We start from the raw sequence: 25,470 nt of genomic DNA, 5'->3' as shown, positions 1-25,470 counted from the left end.
GCGTGCAACAGGAGAAAATGGAATTAAATGTTCTAATATTTCCATTGTTAATAATGATCAGTTTCCAATAAATTGGGTATGCAATTAAAAAAAAACTAGAAAAAGAACAAAACAAAAATCCATAATTAAATACTAAAGTGGAAATTCTAAAACTTAAATTGAGTGTAAGAAACTATAGAATTATTAAATAAAACAAGAAGTTGGTCTTGCAAAAAATCAATAAAATAGATAAACCACTGGTTAATGTGATAAATAAGAAAACCAAATTAGTAGTATCAAAAATGAAAAGGGTGAATATATCATTAATGGAGATGAAATCAAAGCAATTGTTAGAAATTATCTTGCCCAATTATAGGCTAATAAATTGAACAATTTGAATGAAATAGAAAAACATTTACAAAAATATAAACTGACTAGATTAGCAGAAAAGGAAGTAGAATATCTAAAATAGGATTAGTTTGGAAAAAGAAATTGAACAGACTATAATGAGCTTCCTAAGGAAAAAAGCTTCAGAATGAGATGCATTTACAAGTGAATTCTATAATCATTTAAAAATCAACTATTTTCAATAATAAAGAATTATTTGGAATAATAGTTAAAGCAAAAGTCCTACCAAACTCCAATTATGAAAGTGTTGATATCTAAACCGGAAACAATAAAAAAGAAAATTATAGACTAAATTCATTAGTGAATATGGATGCAAAAATTCTAAATACTAGCTAAAAAACAACAGTATATCACAAAGATTATATATACATGGTGACCAAATGGGATTTATATCAGGAATGCAGGGATAGTTTAACATAAGAAAATCTATAAAGATAATTGAGTATATCAATAACAAAAGTAACATAATCATATATTAATAGATGCAGAAAAGCTTTTTGATGAAATACAACACTTTTGTTTTTCACTTTTTCATTTTTTTTCATTTTTCTTACACACTATGATAAATATGGAAATGTGTTTAGAAGAATTACAGGTTTAACCAATATCAGATTGCTTGCTATCTTGGAGAGGTGGGAGGAGAGAAGAGAGGAAGAAAAAATTGGAACACAAGATATTGCAAAGGTGAATGTTGAAAATGCATGTATTTGAAAAAATAAAATACTATTTTTTTAAAAATACAGTATTCTTTACTATTAAAAACACTTGATAGCATAGGTATAAATAATTTTTTCCTTAAAATGAAACCATCAGCAAGCATTATTTGTAATGGAGATAAGCTAGAAGCCTTTGCAGTAAGATCAGGAATGAAACAGATGCATATTATTATCAATATTATTCAAAATTGTATCAGAAATATTAGGAACAGCCACAAGAGAACAAAAATAAATTGAAGAAATCTGAATGGGCAATGAGGTAATAAAACTATCTCTTTTCACAGATGACATAATATACTAGAGATTCAATTAAAAATTAGTTGAAACAATAATTTTAGCAAAGTAGAAGATAGAAAACAAACTCACATAAATCATTAGTATTTCTATATCATCAACAAAACTCTTTAAGAAGAAATAGTAAGAGATACCCATTTAAAATAACTGCTACATTTTTTCAGTAATTCATTTGATATTCTTGATTTTTTTGTTCTTTCAAATGAATTTTTAAATTATCTTTTTCTACCTCAAAAATAGTTTTTGGCAATTTAATTGAGATTGTATTGAGGGTTCATACTTGAATATCCCATTTTCACTCAGATATTAGGCTACTTAGACAATTTTTACTCTGTTGCTGACATTAACTATGAAACAGAAGAGAACAGTCTCTTGCCTCAAGGAGCTCATGGTCAAATTGTGCAAATTCAGCTTAATTTTGACTTTTATGCTTTTAATTTATTACTATTTGTCTAGTATGCTCCCCAATCTGGACACCATACCCATTCTCTTATGTGTAATGAATCTTATTAGTTGACTTGATCAGGTTTCAGTAGTGATTTATTTTTAGTTGACCGCCCTGTCTTTTCCACTGTCTCCAAGTATATTCTACAATATTTGGAATATTCCTTCTGTTCCTTTTTAAAAGTAAGAACTCTGTAACTATTTTATTTTCTATATCCCAATAATATAAAATTTTAAGAGAGACAATTTTTTTTTCCCTTGGGAAAGGGAGCAGGGTAGTTAGAAATCCATATTTTATCTACTAAATGACAAAAATATTGTTAAAGTTAAGAATTGTTTACCCAAATATCTAAGGATAATGTATTTGTTATGGTAATAAAACTAATTATGAAATAACACAATTGAAAAAATGTTCATGAGTCAGTTTTCTCCATCTAATAAAATAATAAATAGAATGGGGCTGGAAGAGAAAAGTTAAGACTATTATATTAAGTAAGATTGTTAAGCAGAAGAGAGATCACAACATTAAAAAACTTTGAAGATTGATCCTAGATCTCTATTATTTGGAGTAAATTTCCTTAATTGTGGATAAGTAGATATTAACTACTACAAAGACAAATATAGGAAGAAGCATAGTGCAGTTCTTTTGAACACAGACTCTTCATTCTAAAAACTTGAACTCAAATTCTAGCTCTACCTCTATTATTAGTATAGCAGTATTACTATTACTTGTACACTATGCTAGTATATTACTATACTAGTACTATATATTAGTATATACTATATATTATACCATACTATATATTGTATCACATATACTACATAAAATAACACGTATACTACATAATGTCATATGTTACACTAAATAGTATTCTAATATAGTAATTGTGACTTTGGACTAATCACAATTTCCATAGACCTGAGTTTTTCACATCTGCAAATTGAAAGTCCAGGACTAAGTAGTTGTTGAGGGCTCTTCCTGATAGAATTCTATGATCTTAAGACCTTAAGAATCTTATAGATTTGACTGTGCCTTAAACGTAACTTACTATACAATAAACTTTATTAAGTTCCTGTTTTATACAAAAGGGTGTGCTTGGGAGGTATAAAATTTAGATAAGGACATTCTATACTTTCTGAAAGCTTAAAATACTTTTAAACAAAGATAGTTGTAATGATTTACTTTGTTTTATATTATGATGTTGAAAAGAGAAGCTAATTTTGTATTGGGGAACCATGAATGGTTTCACAGAGGTGATGGTATTTTAGATGTGTTTTAAAAGATAGGTAGGAATTCAAATGGCAAATAAGGGAGAAGGCAAAGAAAGGGAGAAGGTATTTATTAAATAAAATCCCAAAATATATGTAGGCATTGGGGATTACAATAGTCCAGTTTGACTGCAGTATAAAATACATGGAGGAGAATATGAGAAAAGTCCAGAAAGGTAGAGTGATATTATTTGTATTCCCTAGCAACCATAGGAAAAGCTAATAAAAATTCTTGCAAAATTTTAAAGGTATAAGTAACCAAAATATAACATGAATCCATTATTTAGGATCAATATTCCATATGTAAAACTTTATGGATTATGAATATGAAGTAATGTAAGTTCCTTCAGGGTACCAAGTGGTGTGCTGACAAATGTTTAACAAGTTGTTCTTTGTGTGTGTGTTTGTGGGGAAAGTAGACGTGATATACTTTTAAGTTTAATTTACATTATCAACATTTTATCATTTCTTTCTTAAATCTAGACAATCAACAAAATAAATCTAGTACAAATTTGTTAATTTGTTAATTTTTACTCACACCATAAATTCTCACACTAAAAATGTAACCATTTCTTCATATGTTTGAGTTGGCTTCAATATAATGCACAATTATATTTTATATTTCACTTTTACTAATCTAGCCACTAATACCTTGAAATTAGCATTAAAAAATTAGGAAAATAAACCATTAAAATGCTTGTTGCTAGATTTGCTACTTCAACCAGCCAACCATCATCCCTACCTAACACTGATCTTGCAATTCAGGTGTTCCAGAAACTTTTTTTTTTCTCTACTATTGGGTTATATTTTGACCCCATTAACTCTGAAAACCAAGAAAAGAGTTGATTTGTTTGCATTTGAAAAGGAAAAAAAATTGATTCTCTGCAAGCAGCTGTTTTCAACACAGCTGAATACTAAGAACATTACTAGATTCCCCTGGATTTCTCTTACAGTATGTATTGCTTGTTTCTCATAGCACCCAAAGTATAATGATTTATTTTGCAAATACCAATCATTTTTATGGCCTTTCACACAGAAGTATTTCCTGTGGTGTAAAATTGAGCAAGGCAGTAAGGGAAGAAAAAAGAAATCTTGACAGTTAATTGCATTCTGTGTATAAAGCAATTACTCCTATCAGCAGGTGGTGAATTTACTAATACTGAAAAGCCTTAAAAGTCAGCTGTGGGTTTGGAAATAGCAGTGTAATTCGAATGTGGTTCCTCCCTAGATAGATTAAAAAATCTGTAAAATATGTGGGTAGAGTCAATTTTGCATTTTAAACAATACTACTTTGGGCTGTGTTATATGGTTTAAAAAATTGGATTTGGAGTTAGATTCAGATCTTGGTCACTTATTTTCTGCATAACCTTGGACAAACTATTTCCTTACTCTGGACCTTAGGTTTCTCATTTCTAAAGGGAAGAGTTTGGTCCAAATGAACTCTTACTAGCTTTTCTCTTTGCTTTTATGCTCAACAGTTTTTATTTTATGTCACAATCCAAATTAGGAAGTACAGAACAGAAAAAAATGCCCATTGTATAACTATCATTTGTACAAACTATCATTTGGGTAGCTCTGTTCTAATTAAATCTACGATACTCTAGTATTTTAGGATGTCATATCTTGATTTTGGAGACAATAGGGAAATGATTGGTCCCTATCTCTAACTTGCTCATAATTAGAGTGGGAGCCAGGAGGTTCCATTATAAGCAGGAGGTAAAAGTACAAAACTAACATGGTACTTATCTAGACTTATCCTCATGGGATTTCTTGGGTTTTGGGGCCTCATTCCTTTTAATGTCTGAGCATTTTAAAAATTTTTCCTCATGCACACTCAGTATTTGTTTTTTCTGCTTTCAATACTTCTTGTTACCTTGGTTAGAAATAGCCTCTTGCCCTAGATCATGTTTCAGTTGGTTGTTTTTTGCCATCCACTTTCAATTGTTTCTTTGGTAATTTTCCTTTCATTGTCTTCACTTATGTTAAGGTTTAGCATCAGGAATATATTGTTGTTTCTGTACAGTTAAAATTCAGGCTGTTCTCATCTCCCACACTGAATTTATATTTGTAAGAATTGGTTTGAATTCTGGCCCAACTACTTACTAGCTTTGGAACAAATCCCTTCACCTCTCTTGGGCCTTAGTTTCCTCACATATAAAATGAGGAGATTGGACAAGTTGACTTTGAAGATTCCATTTCAGTTCCAGATCTATTATCCTTTAGTTCTCTCAATCTGAAAATAAGATTTTTCCTCCTCATTTCAGTCTTTATTTATCCATCTCTTGATAAATCCCTCATTAACAGCTTCTCTCCCACCTGTAGCAAGTCAGAGAAGAATTCTTAACTTTTCCTTATTTAGCTGTTCACATTCAGCTGAGAGATGCTTGCTTCTGTTATGCCACAGTCTCCTTGAACTGTTCTACCTCAGTTTCCCTGCATTAGTTTCCTTGAATTATATCTCCATTGTCCTGAGTGCTGGTATGCAACCCCCCTTTTTTTACTGTCCATTAGGGCTGCACTACCCTCTCTAAACATTCTAAAAGATAAGACTATCTTGGATACCTAATTGACACCTTTGCTTCTGTTTGTTCAAACATCTTGACTCTCGCCCTAGTAGGAATTTATAGTTTTCCCCCATCTTGCGAGAACCAAATTTATGGTCCTGAAATTTCCCGCTCTTTGCTTCCTGCCTTTTTTTTTTTTTCTCTTCTTACTAGAGTCCTATTAAAAAAAACCTGGGATTCCCTCATTCACTACTGGATACTTTGAGGTGAGAGTCCTGTCCAGTCAATCAATTAAGCTCTCTAATAATAAAATATTAAAATTCTCTAATCTCTATCTTGCCTCAGTTTCTCCAGCACTATACTTCTACCTTTTTGTTATACAAACTATAAAATAAATCTGCATTATACAATCTTTATTCTGTCCATCTGATCAATTGAGATTTCCTTAAGAGGAAGATTACTATATTCATCTTCTTTTTTTTTTTTTTTTTTTGCTGAGGCAAATGGGGTTAAGTGACTTGCCTAAGATCACACAACTAGGAAGTGTTAAGTGTCTGATGTCAGATTTGAACTCAGGTCCTCCTGACTTCAGGGCTGGTGCTCTATCCACTGCACTACCTAGCTGTCCCAAGATTACTATATTCTAAAACAACTGAGGCTATTATTTAGAGAGAAGATATATTGTATTGGTAGAAAACATAATTTGGAAGTACAGTTCTGCTTTTCTTTGTTAAATTCTAATAAGAATTTTTTTAAAATTTAGATTCTTCTCTCTGCACTTAAAATCACAATCAATTCAGTCTATCCCTGCCTCACTCATATTGTGCATGTAATAAACTCTTTTAGTGATAATTCATTTAAAAAATTATTTAACATTTATGATGTTCCTATGCTATCAAATAATACTTTAAGAGCTAGAGACACAAAGACAAAAATGAAGTAACCTTGCAATCATTAATGTAGTACATTCTACCTGAAGTTATTTAAAGCACAAGTGATCTATAAATCAAGAAAAAAGTCAGAAAATGAGAAACAAGTGGAATATGAAATTACTCATACCTCTCCTCCTTTTAATGATTAAACTCCTTGAGAAGACCATCAACATTCCCCTTACTTTCCTTTCATTCTTTTCTCAACTCCCTAATCTGGCTTCTATTGTCTCCAAAGTTACTAATAATCTCTAAATTTCCCAATTCTAATGGCCTTTTCTCAATCCCCATCCCTCTTTGCAAACTGTGACACTGCAAATCACCAAATTCTCCATAATACTCTCTTCTCCCTAGGTTCTCACCATCTAGACACCACTCTCTCTAGCTTTCTTTCTATATGTATGACAGCTTCTTCTTAGTCTCTTTTGATACGCCTTTTTTTTTTTTTCCAGATTTTGCCCACTAATTATGGGTTTCTCCAGTATGCTTTCTCCAAGGCCATTATTCCTGCTGAACTGTTTTTTAATGATATCATTAGCTCTCAAGGTTTCCATCATCTCTATGCCAATAATTTTTAGATCTATTTATCCAGCTTTAATTTCTCTACTGATTTCATCTTATAATTTTTTTTATTAGAAATATCCAACTGACTATATCTTAAACTCAACATGTGTAAAACTGAAGTCATTATCTTTCTCCCCAATTCCTCCCCTTTTCCTAATCTCCTTATTATTGTGGTACTCCCAGTTACCCAACTCAAAACCTTGATATCATCCTTGATTCTTCACTCGTTCTCAGTTCTCATATCCAATCTATTGCCTAGTGCTGTCATTTCTAATTTCCCACAATCTTTTGTATATGCTCCATTCTCTGCACTCTCACAATATGGGTGCCACCAATTGTTTCCCCTGACTGAAAATCTCTCCCTCTTCTAACTCCTTTGGCTTTGCTGAATTCTTTCATGAATCAGCTAAAATACTTTATGCAAGAAGTCCTCCTTGATCCCCCTCATGCAACTGTCTTTCCTCTGAGATTATCTACAATTTATCCAGTTTGTAAATTGTTTTAAATAGTTCTTTGCATGCTGTTTCCCCAATTAGATTGCAAACTTTTTGATTGTAGGGTTTGTTTTCACCTTTCTTTGTATTACTAGTACTTAGTACAGTACTTAACACACAGTAGGCATTTGATAAATGCTTCTTGACTTGACATCTTTGTCTTTACTCTTAAAGTTTTCTAAGGGAGTATTCTTCCTTTCTATCTACCTACTGAAATCCTATAGGCCTTTAAGGCACAGTTTTAATACTAATTCTTCCATATATCTTCCCTTATACTTCAGAGTCAAAAGTGATCTTTCTCTTTTCTTAATTCAGATAGCCCATTGTTTTTATCTTTGTTATACATTTACAGTGTTTTAATTTTTAAACTAATGATGCCAGGAATTTTTATTTTTATCTTTGTAGAGACATCCTGACATCATTAGTTTAAAAAAACTCTACTTTGTAGAGTAGTGGTTGTGTGGTGGATGATAATCAAGGTTATTCAGCCATTCCTATTCACATCTCCAGAAAACTGTAACAAAACAATTTTTCAAAAATAAATAAATAAATAAGCTCTGGGCCCCCAGCCAGACACAGTACTTTGGCAAAACACCTCAGTGTTAAACTTTCCCTCAATTGCCTCTTTCCAACTGAATTGTTGATAAGTGTGCCCAGACTAAGAAATGCCTATTATTAACAATATTTATGAAGATGAAATAAGCATTTAAAACAAAGAATAACAAATAGACTTACAAAGAAAGATAAACAAGGAGCTTTGGGGAGAAAGGAAATTATAGATTTATTGCCTTGGAATTGGTGGTCTGAGAGAGTCCCAATGATGTGGTGTCTATCAACATTTCTCATGCTTGATTGGTCTATGTAGTTTTTATCCTGGTGTCTTGTTGCTTCTATTTGCACTTCCACTCTCCCATCTCCACAGGACACATTATTGAGCAAGATATTATAGTGGCTGTAAAGGGCTCAGGACAACAGAGCTTGAGGGGGGTACCCACAAAAAAATGGGCTTGACCTAGAGGAACATTCAACAAAGGAGACTGGCAAGAAGCAATCATATATGTAGAAGAGAACCAGGAAAGAACAGTGTCAATAAAGGAAAGATTTATACAGAGGGAATTTTTTTTAAGTGTCAAAAGTTGTAGAAACATAAAGAGGAATGAGTTCTGAGAAAAGGCCATTAGATTTGAAATTAAGAGATCATTAGTAACATGGGAAAAAGCAGTCAGTTGAATGATAGGATCTCAAGGAAGGCAGCAGGAGGTTTAGAAGAGTGAAAGGAAAGGAAGATGCACTCTTTAAGAACTTTTACAAAAAGAAAGAAATGGAATGAATAGCTAGCAGATGTGTTTAAATCAAATTAAGTTTTTTTTCTTTAAGAATAATGAATATGTGGACATATTTATATATTTTAGGGAAGCAGCCAATACAGGGAGAGACACTCTAAAATCATTTAGAGTGGGGATGATAGAAGGAGCTCTCTATTAGAGTACATGGGATCATAGGAGATCACGAGTCCATATAGAAGAATTCACTTTGAGAAATGTTTGTAAATATTCCCAGTCTCCCAGTTTGAAAAGAAGTTTAGTGTGAGACAGATGAAGAATTTGACATTGAGGAAGACATATGAATAATATGAAATAAGGAGGCGGAGGGAAAAGGGAGCTCTTGCCAAATGGCCTCAATTTTTTGGTGACGTATCAAGCAAGGTTCTCAGCTCAAATAATAAGAAAGGCTCCATGGAAGGATGGAGAAGGGATGAAAAGATTTGGGAAAGAGTGAAGGTGAATAGGATAATGAACCGAGTAGGTTCATTGTAGGGGGATATAAGAAGATTGCCTTGCTGTGAGAAAAGGGAGTAGGAAGATATGATAATATTCTAATAAAGGCCTTACTGCCTAGTCTTAGCTAGGCTATGACTGAGCTGGAGCACCTAAATTTCATTTATCTCTTCCCTAAAGTTCTCTGCTACATGATCAGTGCCTCCCATTGAGTCTCTTCAGGGTGGAAGAAAACATCGCACTTCTTATCATTTACCTGATTCCCATCATCCGTTCAAGTGATCAGAAATTGGCCATTATCCTGAAGCTAAAACATGCCATAAAAATAAAAAAATACTAGATACATTAGAGGGTGAGGAACAAAAGTTTGGGCATCAAAAGACTTTAAGTTCCCATTATATTTGTATCCCTGGTGTTTAGGATAGTTCACTCTGTGCACAATAAATCTTTGTTGAACGAGTTAATATGTCAATAAGTGAATGAATTTCACAGATAATAGGACAGATCAATCAACTTTTCTCTCTCTCTGTATGTGTGTGGATGCATATATGTGTGTGTGTATGTGTGTGTGTGTGTGTGTGTACATGTGTATGTATGTTTAAAATTCTTACAATAGGAACTTTCCATAATATTTAAATTTAAACTTCCTCTTCTGTACATAACTGGAAGTCCCTGCTAAGGACTTTATTAAAAAATTGACTTCTTTTCTTCTCAATGTTAATCCAGAACTTGGTATATGAAACCTTCATTTTATACAAATCATTAGGGAATAGGGAATTTCCAGTTAATTTTTCAATTTAACGGCTTGCTAACTAGAATGCTATTATTTTGGCCTTTCCTATTCTCTCCCAATGTACATTGAACAAAATTGAATCTCTTTTTGAGTTACATCTCAAAATGGTAAAAGTAATAACAATGTAAATTAATTTGTCCAATGTAACCACAAGTGGCTTACCTCTAGATGGAAAAATTGAGCCTATGGAATGACTAAAATCAAAAGGAAACTATATGGGTGACATACACATTTTACTCACATATCACATGTCAGCCAACAATATAGCAACAGAGAATTGCTGAACAAATTGCTAAATCATAAAGTTTTGTTTTGGGAAATGGGTGGTATGTGTTGAAGGCAATTCAGGTCACTGCCAACAGAAGCTATGGAAGAATTATTCTTAAGATGCCATGATATACTGATTATTTTAGTTTATGCAAGAAAATATTAAAGACTATGCAAGACATAACATTACAAGTTATAAAAGTTTAGCCTTTATCAAATACCGAATCTCAGACATGATATGGTGGCTGAGATGATAACATCACCATCTTTCATGGAATGAAGGACAAAAACTCTTGGGCAACTAAACCAATAAATGGCATTAGAATCAGACCACTCTCAAAAAACAAACTGTTGCCCATGGTAGACTGAATATATCTTTGGCTCATAAAGACTTAAGAACATAATTTTTAATAGATGCTGCCATTCCAAATACTTACTATCTCCTAGCTATTTGGAAAGTTTCTAAAGTACAGAGCTTGCTGAGGAGATCATAATCGTATGGAAAGTTACACAGTATCCTTCTTGCCCTGTCTACTTCTGGAGATGTAGTAAGAAGTATGCTTGCAGTCAGCCTGCAAAGGATGAGCTTACATTCTAAGGCTTTTTTCAATTATACAAAATCAGGTATTTTATATATCTATACAGTAGTCCAGAGACAGAATACAAAGGTGTAAGAGCAGGATAATGACTTATTTTAGGAATGTTTCTATGTAAACTCCAATGAAAAAATGAAAAGAGTGAAATAAAAATAACATATGGAATTTTTACATTTGTTTTTGATAATAGTTGTGTGATATGCCATATAAATATCATTATCCCCATTTTCCGGATGAGGAAACTTGAGGCTCAGGAGGTTAAACTGGGGCAGAATTCTAATCCAGGTCTTAACGGATTCCAAGTCTAGCATTATTCATCATGCCTTAAATTCATCATTTTGAACACTAATTCTTATGTATTATGATATTATAAATGTAGAATATAGATAATATAAAGTTGAACCAGCTATTCTTGGGAATTGTTTTGAAAAGGAAAACCCATTATTAAATGTTTCTTTGTCTTCTCTCTTCTTGCTTCTGTTTCTTTTGTCTTCTCATTTTATCCTAATAGTTAAATGAAAAAGGGGGAAATGATGGGCTTTGAAAATATCTTGTTTTAATGCTAGTGAAGTCATTTGGGAGACTCAATTACTCTTTGTGCTTATACAGTACAGGTTAGCACAGTCATGGGGCCTAATTAGCCAAATTATTTGCAGTCTAATTGATTCTGTTTATTAGCACCTACCTTAAAAGCCAAAGTAAAACTGCTAATAGTAATACTTAACTAATTATTGCATTAAGTATATGCAGGAACAGATTGTAAATCTATTTTTTAAAGTCTCAAATTGCCTTTGAAAACTCAAATGATTTGTAAATGTTTTGCAGGAAGAAGACATTTATTTAGATTCTGAAGTAGATGAACATATTAATTGGTTCCATCAAGAATATGTCAAAGCCCAAAAGAACTGGGGAGAAATTGATAACAGGATGAGTCAGACTTTGGAAATACGAAGAAAGATGATTAACAATAAGACACCTTTGAAAGAAATTCTCAAAATGTTTCCTTTCTTGAAGTGTCCTTATCAGGTAGATTTTCTCACTCATAATACTTTGTCATATCCTCAGTTATGCTGTCTCTCCTCCATTCCTAGTTCCTTTCAGTTGCCACTGGATTATTGTACAAAAGCAGCTGTATGATGTCAGATTTACAAAACAAGTCATGCTTTTGAACTATTTCAGAGCAAGATCTGCAATAGGATAGAGCTTATAAAGCCCACTGTTGATCACCTAAAACTATGACATGAAAGCTGTGGCCTGCAGTCCCCATTCTACTGCGACCTCAATTTCATGACTGATCCCAGCCTGTAATGAGGGAAGCCAATAGACACTTTATCTTAGAAACTCAAGAGGTAGAAGATATTTTAAATGCCATCTACACTACTTTTTACCTAAATCATGAATCCTTTCCACAATATCTCCAAAAAAAAAAAAAAAAAAGTCATTAAGCTTCCACTTGAAGACCTTTAGTGATAAGGAATTTCCTGTGCCCCTAGACAGCTCTAATAGCTGCCAAAATATTCCTATAAATTACTTTCATTCTTAATTTGCCCCTTAAACCAAATAGAATAAGCCTACTTACTTCTATTTGACAACCCTTCAAATATGTTTCTCTCCAACCTCTTCTCATATGAGGATTTGAATCTCCTCTTCATCCTGATTAGGTTCCTTTGGATATGTTCCACCTGGCTCAATATTCCCTTCTAAATTGTGGTGTTCAGAAATGAACTAAAACATGGTCTAAGAGAAAATGAAACTTCAATCATTCTGGACACTATAGTTTGGTTAGTTGAAGCCCAAAATTGAATGAACTCTTTTGATTGCCCCATTGATCTTGCAATGCAGTCAGCCCCCTGGATCTTTTTCAGATTAATGATGTTCTAGTTTTTCCTCCAATGCCTCATTATCCTCAATTATGATTTGATTTTATACTACCCCAAAATGGTTTTTTTAATTAGTTGTCTCAGAGTATTCCAGGGTAAGGAATACCACAAATTTCTGTTATAGACCTCTATTAAGGATGAATATAAATTTAAAATTCTAAACATATAAAATATTCTTCCCGATAAACTTGCTGATATATTCTTTAAATGTTATTTTCACCTTCTTGGTGTGATTTTAATAGTAAGAGATATTAAAAGAAATAATTAGTGTTGTGATGATAATATAGTAATGAATTTGGTTGACAAAATTCAATTAAGTAGCAATAGGTGAAACCTCCCAAATTTCTGGTGGGTAGATTTCCGAAACTATCTTAAGATATGACTTATATAGAAATATATTTTATATGAATTCACATGTATAACCTATATGAAATTGCTTGCCTTCTCAATGGGGAGAAGGTAGAAAAGAAGGGAGAGAAATTAGAATTCAAAATTTGGAAAAAAGGTCTAAATTGTTTTTACATGTAATTGAAGGAAGATAAAATGTTAAATATAAAAAAATCTTAAGAGGCAGAAGCATATTATCTTTTGTCTTATTTTAATATAAACTTTATGATTGACAAAAAACAGAAATGTAGAGAAAAACAACAAAGTCTAGCAATCTTGTATGAGAAGAGAGATCTTGAAAAAGTCTCTATATAGTTTTCTCTTTTGCACCTCTAAAGTAATCTTGTATGAATTTGCCACATGTAAGGGAAACATCTTAATGGAGAAGAGCCTTAAAAGTTGTGTTTTCTTCTGAGTCAATTTGCTTTTTTAAAAATTATCAAACTAATAATCTTATATAGTACACTCCTCAGGTAGTTATGTGACTGAAGATGTGATCTGCTGCCTTCCCTTCTTATGTTTTCATCAATGATATGTGTACATTCCTTCAAAGCTTTTATTGTGATAAGGAAGTACTCCAGTAATTTAGTTGTCTTTCTAGTCACTTTTTTCAGTAGAAATTTTATCCATGATGTTTTCTCTGTCTTCAAGTATCTCCTTGTCTCTTAATTATCTTCAGAAGTAGCTTCTCAATTGCCTTCCCTACCCCATCTTCTTTTACCATATGGATTTCCTCTGATCTAGATGCTCTTTTTAAAGAATCTTTCTACTTCCTCATTTGGCATATTGAAGCCTGAAATTTTAAAGTTCAAATATGATGGTACCACTGTCCTTGAATGAAGAAAATAAGCTATTGTAGAAATTCTGGCAGATATTTCATTTTTATTGTTTCATATTTGTTTTCTGGTTTCCAGTTATTGCTTTCTTCTAGCTCTGAGTTTGGTTCTAGGCGATGACTGGATGCAATATAAATCTTTTCTAGGTAACAGATTCAGTAGGGTTAGGTAAATCCATCACATCCCAAATGCCTAGGTTGGATAAAACCAGTCATCTGTTTGTCCAGCATCACTGAGAATAAGGAGGCGTGTATTATATTCAGATTGAATACAATGAGAGTCTCTGGGGCAAGTTCCCTAGATCATTAATCCTGACTAACTCAGGAATCTAATGTTTTGACTATAACTTAAACAGCATGGGATGGGAAGTACTTATTCTCTCTGGATTAAAACTGAAGTCACAAAAGTTTACAAATAACTTCTGAGTCCACTATAGCTGGGACCTACAATAGGGAGGGGAAATAAGGGAAGAAGCATTTATTAACTATCAACTGTATATCAGACATTGTGCTAAGTGCTTTATATATTTTATCACATTTGAAGCTCATAACAAGCCTGAGAGATAGGAGTCATTATTGTTCCTATTTTATAATTGAAGAAACTAAAGCAAGCAGAAGCTAAATGATTTGGCCTATATTACACAATTAGTACCTGAAACAACATTTGAACTTGACCTGACTTCAGGTTCAGTACTCTATCCACTGACCCACCTAGTTGTCAGTAAGTCACCTAATAGTTTGACCTTGAAGGTGAGGATGTATCTACTTAGAGATGAATAGAAGTTACATGTGCAGGATTACTATTTATTGTGATGGGCAGGCCTATATGTGTGTTTACCGAATTCTGGACTCACAAAGATTGGGTCAGATAATGGGAACTAAATTAAAAGATCCCTATCTTCTTGGCCTGCTAAACCCTTACCTAGAGTTTACTCTGGAAAAGCCGCTGAATATCTTATTTTCCATGTATGTGGATCAAAGAAATCTCCATCCTGTACAAGTTTTCAAAGTATCAAATGCAGACATAAGATACAAGACAGCCTTTTTATCTTCCTCAAAGAAAGTGTATATATATATATATATATATATATATATATATACACACACACACACACACACACAAAGGACTTATGAGAGTCCATAAATAATGAAGCTGTTGTTTTTGCTTTTTTGTGTGTCATCTCTTGGCACAAAATGTTTAATAAATGCTTGCTTACTGACTGTAGTCTTTTTTTTTTTTTAAATAATTTCAATTCTCCTTCCTGTCAAATAGGACTGGTTTTTTTTCTTTCATAAGGTTCTAAAGCCCACCATATTCAGAAAATCATGCTTTGGATTTGCCCTGGAAGGTAACTGAACTTGGACTTGATAAGTGGTCAACACCATTCCAGTAAATCTTTTTTAAGTCACTCACCCACACGTGTGTGTGTATGTACATATACACACGCACATGTGTACCTATGCATATATACCTAAACATATATTCACAAACACACACACACACATACACACACACACACACACACACACACACACACTCTCAAATCCAACATTATGATACTACCTTGTTGGTTTAAACTTTTCTTGAAGATGAACATACTCAGGAGCAGAGTATTAGACAGGTATACCCTATTTATTCCTATTAACCTACATTATCCATATAATTCACTATTTAATGGACTACAAAGTCCAAATCCCTTGTTCCTCTCATCGCTTTTAATTTCTTGTCATGCTTCTCAAAACACTGAGAACTCTGGTTAATCTTCTTCTGATGTGTCTCTTATCTTGAAAACTAGTATCCAGAGCTTTTGAACTCATGTTTATTTGCAGTATGAGGATTGTATATTCCATGAAATCCCTCTTATCTGACTAGAAAGTTTGATTCCAGGATTGAATTAACCCAGGAAATTCAGGCCTTTTAACTGGGAATCGAAGGATCAGGAACAATGTTATTCAAGAACTCATCTCTTAGACTAAATAAGTGAATAATTCTGTCCATGTTCCTCTCCAGGAAATCTTAATATTCATTCATTTCATTTAATTGGAATTGAGCTAGTTTCCAGGTGGCAAAAGTGGATTCAATATTTCCGAGATTGCAATAACTCCTAGCCTCAACGGATTCCTGATACAGGGGCTGGGAGAATAGATGCAAAGTTTCCCATAAAGCTTTTGAAAAATTCTGCAAGTTATGAAGTAGTTGAAAAAAACTTTAAGTAGAGGTTTAAAATGACTAAGATTTCAAATGAGAAGCTAAACATAAATAAAATTCTAAAAATCAGCTTACTTCTCAATTTTGTATATTAGACTGGCTTTCCTTATTATTAATATTACCTTTTCTTCCCTTTTTGTCAGCTGTTCAGAGAATTCCAGCTACTCACCAGAACCGACATTTATAAGAAAATACAACAGATTTTGGAGATGTATTCAGAAAACATACTGACCTCTTTTTCAGGGGTGGAAAATCCAGTGACTGCTATGTTACATGAGAGAATGAAGCAGTTTACAGATGAAGACATCCTGAAATGTTAGTAAAAATAGCCTGAAAGAATATTAGTAGCAGAGCATGCAATACTAGTCAGATACAATTAAATCAATCAGGTTAAATAGAGACACCCATGTTTCTAATTCATTTCAAAGAACTGGGTAGATGAAACTTTACCTAAATAACTGTTGGCTCTTTGCCAAAAAAAAAAAAACCCGAAAAAAACAAAAAAGGAAGAAAAAGGAGTAGGAGGACTTAAGGAAAACAATACTCCAGAAGTTTGAATGCAGAATGTCTATTTTTGTTTTCATCTGGCTTACAAACATGTTTGCTTTTGACAGATATGAAGATGACAGCCACCTGTTTACTTCTACCAGATGTTTTTGGTGATGATCCCACCCTATTTATTGTTGTGAATGAGGAGGTAAGCAAATGTGTCAACAAATATCAGTTATGCTAAAATATTGCTATATTTTGAGGGTAATGTTTACTGACTATTGTCATTTTAGAGAAAAAAATTTTCATTTCATTCCATTTTCAAAATCAGTTTCTTAGATAGAAATTGAACTTTCAGAATAAGAGGGTCTTAAATAAGATTCTCAGCTGAAGCCTTGCTTAGGTCATTGTTATAATAGAGTCAAAAGCTCTTCAATTAAGAGTTGGAAGGGACCTTAGAGGCCATGGAATTCATCCCTCTTATTTTATAGATGAGGAACAGGAAGATTAAGTGAGCTGTCTATGGTTATACAGCTAGTATATGGGGGGAAATTTGAACCCTGCTTTAACTTGAAATGCAATGTCCTATCCGCTACACAAAACTATCTTTCCTGGCATAAAGTATGATCCCTCAAGACATTATTTACCTATTAAGGTACTTCTTCCTTTTCCATCTGCATGAGGATTTTCTTCATATACTTCAACTAAAACAACATATTGTAGCAAATTTAATGCAGATGTAAATAAGAGAATCCAGCTGTTTTTTAAGCCAGACGTTAAAGACATTTGGAAAACAACATGTAAAGTAATAACACTCTTTCCACTAATTTTTTGTTTTTAGAAAATTTTTTTCATAAAAATATTTGTTTTTATATATGGAAGTGTGAGTTGTTTAAATAATAAATATTTTAAAATTTTACTACTTTTAATTTCTAAGACAGATGTATATAATAAGTAGGTAGAATATAATCTATATAAAGTAAAAACCCTTTGGAGCTCAATAATTTCTTTTAAATTAATTTAAGGATTCTGGAAGTTAAAAAGCTTGAGAATCATTGCTTTAAAATGAGACAAGTAATTAAAACTACTTTTCATCCCAGGAGATTTATTTTTGCCCAATTATTAAACTGGGGATTTATTTTTGCCCAATATAATAATTCTGAACTTGTTTCTTAATAAAAAATCCAGTTCAGATTGCAATTTGGTTTACTATGCTTACAAATTGATATATAATAATCACTTAATTTTTTTTTTAATTCCAGGTACAAGTACCAACACCAATCTTAAAAGTTAAAAACCCTTTCAATATCAGTGCTTGTGAATTTTCTCTCTATGTTGAAAAAGAAAAACTGATCCAAATGGATGACTGCACTATGGCCCTGGCAGCTCTCATAGCTGCGTTTCATGTGTTTGGTGTGCAATACCCCAGGAGATTGTATCACACCCTGAACTTTTTAGACACACTGATATTTGATATAAGCAGTCCAAATTTTCCTTCTATTAGAGAAATGGGAAATAATGAACATCAACATCCACTCATTTAATAACACCCAAATACTGTCTAAGGAATGCCTGTGAAACTATTTTTAAAAGAGATCCATTTGTTGTGTGGAGGGCAAGTACTAGAGTATTGTTAATTATGTATATTTATATTAGAAAGTGTTCATAATATTTGAGTTTTGTGCCTCATTCATTTTTTTCTTAAAATTTAAATGATTAAAGTAATTTTTATGGCATTGCATACTTTAATGGCTCTGAGTTCTCACTGAGATGGGTCCAGATTACAAGCCATCTGAAAATGTCTTCTCATTTTATGTATTTTCTTATTTGTGTTTTTCTACAGAGAATCCACACATCTTTGTTTAGACTTTTCTTTCAGAGTGTATTACTGAATTATTTAGATTGTCTTATCTTTATTACTACTGTATTACATGACAAACACACATCAGCAGGACAGAGGAAAGGGAGCTGGATTTAGAAATGGAGGACCTGGGTTTGAATCCTGTTTTTCTTTTTTTAACTTGCTATCTGTGTGATCTTGGATAGCACTTAATTTGTCTGGGACTCATTTCCCTATTCTCAAAGAAATATTTATTATATTTAGGGTGAATTTTAACCAAGCCTGTTGCTGTTAGAATTATAAAAGAATTATAATCCAATGGCATTGTGATCTCAGTGAGGTGGGTATTCTATCCAAAGATGGGCTGCCATCGTCCACCTGTCATCCCATATGCCTGCTCATGTTGTACCATTCTTGCTTGTCCGTACCTTCCTTTGGGTTCACTACAGAGGGTTGTGCAATGGTCTTTCTCGAAGTCCTTGTGTTATCATGAGGATTATTGACTACTTAAAAGTTAGTACCCTCATCACACGACCATCAACAGGAGTAGGGACTGGATCTGTGATTTCACTTACATTAGGAGCTCTCAAGGTCTTTATCAAGAATCAGCACCAACTATGTAACTTAAAGTCTTAGAGGCTTGCCTAGAGCCCTGAGAAGTTAAATGTTCAGATTCACAAAACTAATTACGTGTAAGAGATCAGACTTTGTAGTTCCAAAGCCAGCTCTCTCTTCTCTGACTGGTCCAGTCATCTCACTGAAGCCATTTCTACCTTAAATATATTTTGTATCAAGATTTGCTTTTTTTCCATTCCTTCACTCTACCTAAGTGGCCAAGTGAACTTGTTTAATTGGAATCTGATTCCTGTTTTAACAATAAATACATAAAAGATCCTGGGCTGAGCTGTTGCTATATGCAAAATTAATCATATAAATTTTATGTCTACATTATACATCATATCTTCCTTTACTAGACTGTAAGCTCCCTGATAGCAGACATTATGTTGTTTCATCTTAGTATCTCATTGCTTTGCATATATGAGATGTTTAATAAATGTATATTGAACTAGGTCTCCTGTGTGTTACTTAAATGATTTATACTTGGATTCTAAACCACTTCCTAGAAGACTGTGTTATTTTTTAATTCTTATGGAATTGATAGCTCCTGTTTATTTGCCTGTTTCCTGACTCAGCATTCCATCATTCTATTAGACTGTTGATATTGAAATCTGTTCTTAATTCTGCTCTGTCTGATTTCAACCCATTCTTTTATCTGGACATATGTTAGCAGTATGTTCCCTATATAATCACTTTCTCATTTCTCTTCCAATCTCACTTTTACTTTGGCCACCAATTTCAGATTCTTTCCTAGGCCTACCCCAACCTTATTCTACCTTCCCCCATCGAACTCATTTGCTATTCCTGTACCAACAAACTGCTGTTGTTCATAGTCCTAAGGCATTTGGAAGCATGGTTCATTTCCTTTTCCTCTCACATTCATTTTGCCTACTGCTTTTTAGATATTCTAAGATTATACTTTTGGGATAGTGGATGATAGGATAATATACCAGAACTAATATGTTTTCACTGTTTTCAAAGATGGAATTTCACCAAGGAAAGCCATATATGATTTTCCTCTTTATTAGAAAAATGGCATTATTAATCACTAGTTTGCAAATAACAAAAAGATGCAAAATTGATTTTAAACTTGTTATAGACATTTGAAAGTATGTCATAAATGTCACTTTTTGGATCATAGATCCCTTTTGGTAGTCTAGTGAAGCCCATGGGCCCTTTCTTAAAATAATGCTTTTAAATGTGTAAAATAAAATACATAAGATTACAAAGGAAACCAATTATTTTGAAATAATTATCAAAATATTAAAAACAAGTTCACAGTCTTATTCTAGATTTATGAAACTTTGGATTAGATTTTATCTACTAATTTAAAAAATTCTTAGGTTGAAAAGAAGCTGTATGAAAGTTTGGAGAAATGATAGCTATTCAGGACTCATTCATTAGAAAGGAGTGACAAATCTTGTGTCATTAGGATTGCTTTAAAACTTGAGGAAGCCTGAGTTCTCAAAGTCTACACCAAGAGAGCACAAGCCTGGTCAGTGATGGACCATTCTAAGTCTGGAGAGGCTTATCATTAGATTGACTGGTTATCATTAATCAGTTCTCACTAGGGGTAATGAATTATTCAGCCATACCAATTCAAAAAATACCAAACCACAGGTAGTCTACATCAGTGTGAGGAGAGCTCACAGTTACAAAAATCACAGATCCTTGTAATATAAGTATAAATTTGTTTTGACTAATTAAGAAAATCATCAATTCTTGCTAAAAAGGTCTTTGCTTAATAATTAAATCATTTCAGATGAAAGTATCAGTAACTGATTCTTGTTGAGGAGATAAATCTTCTACAAATCAAGAGTTAATTCAAGGTTCTTAATAAGATTTCTTGTGCCAAAGCCTGTTTTAGCAGGCTAGTGAAGCCTCTAAGTCCCTTCTCAGAATGATGTTTTTAATTGCATAAAATAAATTGCATAGTATTATAAAGAAAATGGATTTATTGAAATGAAGATGTAATTTTTCTTTTTCATCCAAGATCAGTGACCCTTTGGAATGTATTTATGGACCACCACCCTGCAGGCCACTCTAATCCTACACTCAGGTTAAAACTTCTTGCCTTATTTAGTTATTCTAGGAAACATATATAAATAATTTGCAATATATTATCATGATAGGTTACCCTATGCTTCTGACCAATATACTTTTTTATTGTTCTTCTGTGACAATATCTTCTTTTCCTTGTTGCACGTTCATCATGATCCTGCTCTTCCAGATTTTATGTCCCTAGATCTATATGACCAGTAATTTGAGTATACAAATTCTGACACTGGAAAAAAACAAAATAATTCAGACATCTGTACAATGAAATGAATGGGGTGTTTCCCTTCAAAGACATTCCTTTATCTTAATCCACTTTCCCCAGTTTACCTTGTTAACCAGTATGATGACTTCCAGAGCAGATTCTTCATGTTGGAAGCCAGGGCTCCTTCATTCAAGGAGTCCTTCATTCTTTTGAGCTGGGTCCTAACCTTCCTATCCAAAGACATGGAGATGGCTAAGAAGGCTGAGAGAAGCTGCAGTATATAATGACTGAAAGCCACAGCAAGTTATGGAAATGGCAATCTGCTTTTGTGGCTGAGTTTGACTCATCTGGTTTTTCTCTGGTGTTTGGGGCTTCCTAGTAACATTTCCTTTCTGAAAAGCTGTGTCAAGAAGGATTCTGAAGGAGGTGATGTTTCTGTTTCCTCTCCCCCTTCCTCCTTTCTTGAGACATCCCTGCTAAGGAGATGCAAGGAATTAAATCACACATCCTAACTTGATGAGTCAGATGAGACACAAAATACTACTTAGAATAAATAAAATTTTGGAATAAAATGTTTTTGAAAGGTCTTTAACCCAGAGAAAAAAAGCCCCAATGTGGATAAATTTCTACTGCCTATGATTAGAGCAGAATCACACAGCAATAAGTCTAGGCAGTCTGAATGACGACTGGGAATAGTTTTAGATTTGTGACCCAGCCATCTACCTTCCATCTCCACAGCATGTTCCTGTTCTTCTGCTGTGACAACCTCTCTTAAAAAGCATACAAATGTGAAAAGGCGTCTCCAATTCAGATTTTATTTCATGTCAGAAGATATAACAAGTGTAATTTGAATGTACAAATTCTGAACAAAATGTTTTTTTTTTTTTTAAATCATTAATGCAAATCCATGCAAGGAAATGAATGGGGGACTGCAGACTAATTCACTGACCCTGTTTTACCTTGTATTATGGCAGATGAAAAGGGCTGCTAAGAGACCCCCTCAGAAGTCTTCAAAGGAAGTACTATGTTAACAGAGCTGGAGATATCAAAGAAATTCTACACTAGAAGATATGAGACCAACTAAGGAGAGAGGTAGAAGTTCCCCAGAGTTAGGACAGCATGCTACAAAGCTACTTTATAACTCAAACAAAAATGTACTCTGAACAATTTTTCATTCCAAGGAATTAGAAACTGCAGTGGAAAGCTGATGAAGGTCTTCATCCTCTTCCTGCGAAGTGCATTCTCATAAAATAAAACATCACACCAGCTCTCAGTTTATAGGTAGTTGAGTATTCTCACTTAAAGTGCATCTGTTCTGTACCATTATATATTGAGTGCAATGTCTTAACACCGGGCAAAGAGTTTTGTAGAAAAAACAGTCCTTCCAAAAAGAAGGTCATTTTATACATATACTCAAATAACTACTTTGGAAATTCATCATCTTAATTCCTAAACTTGTCTAATAGATGATTCTTTCAGTGTTTCTCCCATATACCTTCCCTTTCTAGCAAAATCTATTAGTACTCTCTCTCTCTCTTTCTTTCTCTCTCTCCCCTCAGTTGACCCTGAAAGATGAATCCTCTTGGCAAGGAGGACTGTAGAAAGAAGGGAAAAATAGGTCTTTTTCAAAGGATGATATATCCCTCCTAAGCACTGGGACCTTCATCTCCTTTAAGCACCATGGTTGTATCAATGCCTCAGAGAAGAGCTTAAAAGTCTTACAAAAAAATTAAAGATCCTTTTAAGAACTGTCCCCATACTATAACTTCATTTATTCTCTGATAATAGTTGACTCCTACAAACCTCTGGGGTACTAAAGTGGAGTATTAGACTGATGCCAATCAAATACATTAAGCAAAGTTTTATTTTTTTTTTTCAATTTCAGTCTTTTATATACTGGTCTTTTGGTAAATACAGTAAAGACGCTGGTGAAAAAGCATTTGCTTAACATTTCATAAGTCGTGCAAAAGTAAAAACACTGATTTACTTAAAAAATTAATTTTTACAACTGTTCAGCCCCAATGAATTATTACAAGCAAGTAGGCAATTTCATGACTTGCAAAGTTATACTCAGCATAATGTTGCAATTCAAAATATGGCACAAAATTAACAATAGTTATAACAGTCCCAACTGGCTAAATTGGTAGCCAGATTTTGGCTAACTGAGTTTAAAGTTCATTTTATTTTGATTGTATAAAAAGGTTTCTGCAAATATTGAAAAAAGAAACAGTGTATGTGAAAGATAATTCAACGATGTTTACAAAATGCAGAAAGTTCATAATTCCCCCTCCCCCCATCTTACTATAGCATAAATAATCAACAATGGTGTTGTTTTTTTTTCTTTCTGAAGCCTCAAAAAGGTTTACAAAGGTAAATTTAGCTCAATGAATAGAACTAAAAGATGATAACTGTTACAGTACCTTAATAAAAATCCAAGCACTTCCATAATAATTCATGTATATTGTCTCTCAATGAATATAAATAATCCGGCAGCACTGATTTTTGACTTTTGAAGAATTCTTACTTAACAGCTACAACAGTCTTTGTGCTTTGAATAAGACATGAGCTTTAAAGCAGAAAAGGGATGAAATGTGGTTTTTGCTGTCCTCAAAGTTCATTATGTGAGTTCTTCTCTGCAGCTTTGAACATCAGGATGGAGTTGAAGATTTTTAAAGCTGGTCCCAGTTTAATGCTCATAATTTTAACAATGTCTGTTTGAGTCATAAGCAGAAATGCTTCTCCATCAATTTGCTAGAAGAAAATTTCAGAAAAAAATACCATCAATGTGAATTAATCTAACACTGCCATGCAGAAAATGTTAAGTCACAGAATCACACAATTTTAGTGGTAAGAAATACAAAGGACAAATACCTCAGAGACTATCCAGTTGAACCTAAGCACATAAAAGAATACCCACTACAAAATATATTTGATAATTAGCTTTTCTTTAAGTTACTATTATGGATCTACTATCTCCTGTAACAGTCTATTATATTTTAATGAAGCTCTAAATTGCTTTTTTAAAAAAGTTTTTTTCTTATATGGAGCTAAAATGTCTCTTTTTGCAAACTCCATTCACTGCTTTTGGCTGTTACCTCTGGGACCAAACTGAACAAAGAACAAATTGAGAGCCTTCCCTATAATTGAAGGTAAGAATCATATTCTTTGGGTCCTTTTCCATAATCTAAACATTTCCTGCTTCCCAACTTTTATCAGTATTCCTTTGGAGCCAGTATTCTCAACCTAGAATCTATTTACTTGTTTTTTTGTGTGTTTTTTTTAAGAGGGTTGGATTTTTTTCTTGAAACTGCATTTTAATTGTAATTTCATATATTTCATTCATTTAACAATAGTATTCTGAGGAAGTTCACTTCTTACTTATAAACTTACTCTTGATAAATAGATATGAGGTTCAAAACTACATTGGTACAATGGATGGAGGACTAGACTTGCAATCAGGAAAACCCTGAGTCCAAAACCAGCCTCATATTTTCTCTTTGTATAATCCCAGACAAGTCACTTAACTTCTACTTTGCCTCAATTTCCTCAGTTATAAAATGGGAATAATAATAGCACCTACTTTCCAGGGATTTTGTGAGAATCAAATGAGGCAATATTTATAAAGGGCTTTTAGCACTATGACTAGCATATAAAATGAATTTAATAATATAATTAAATACTTTTAAAGTATAATTATAATTATTATTAAATTGCTAATTTAATGATATTAAGTTGTTAAATGGGTACTTAATAGATGTCTATCTCTATCTTGGGCGCTAGTTTCTTCAAATGTAAAAAAAAAAATATTTCTACCATCTCTAATCCCTATGGAACTGCAATTTTCAGATTTCTGAAAACAAAAGTATCTTTCTTTACTGATTCATGATATAAAAGCATCCCAAGTATATCCCACCTCA

At 33.0% G+C, this 25,470-nt stretch overlaps 2 protein-coding genes across 2 annotated transcripts in view; one reads left to right on the top strand and one right to left on the bottom strand.

The window, feature by feature from the left end:
• The window catches only part of SAMD3 (sterile alpha motif domain containing 3), a 61,838-nt gene extending 42,092 nt beyond the window's left edge, over positions 1–19,746 (top strand). Inside the window, exons 7-10 of the mRNA XM_051997725.1 lie at positions 11,861–12,061; positions 16,490–16,661; positions 16,961–17,043; positions 18,098–19,746. Coding sequence (XP_051853685.1) covers positions 11,861–12,061; positions 16,490–16,661; positions 16,961–17,043; positions 18,098–18,379 — 738 coding nt within the window. The 3' untranslated portion in view covers positions 18,380–19,746. The remainder of the gene's footprint in view (positions 1–11,860; positions 12,062–16,489; positions 16,662–16,960; positions 17,044–18,097) is intronic.
• Positions 19,747–22,356: 2,610 nt separating this feature from the next.
• L3MBTL3 (L3MBTL histone methyl-lysine binding protein 3) overlaps positions 22,357–25,470 on the bottom strand; it is a 147,907-nt gene continuing 144,793 nt past the window's right edge. Inside the window, exon 24 of the mRNA XM_051997722.1 lies at positions 22,357–24,304. Within this exon, the coding sequence (XP_051853682.1) occupies positions 24,161–24,304 (144 nt within the window). The 3' untranslated portion in view covers positions 22,357–24,160. The remainder of the gene's footprint in view (positions 24,305–25,470) is intronic.

The sequence above is a fragment of the Antechinus flavipes genome, chromosome 4 (assembly GCF_016432865.1).
Source record: "Antechinus flavipes isolate AdamAnt ecotype Samford, QLD, Australia chromosome 4, AdamAnt_v2, whole genome shotgun sequence".
Lineage (NCBI taxonomy): Eukaryota > Metazoa > Chordata > Mammalia > Dasyuromorphia > Dasyuridae > Antechinus > Antechinus flavipes.
Note: the sequence above shows the minus strand (reverse complement) of the source record. Positions and strands in the feature narration are given on the sequence as shown.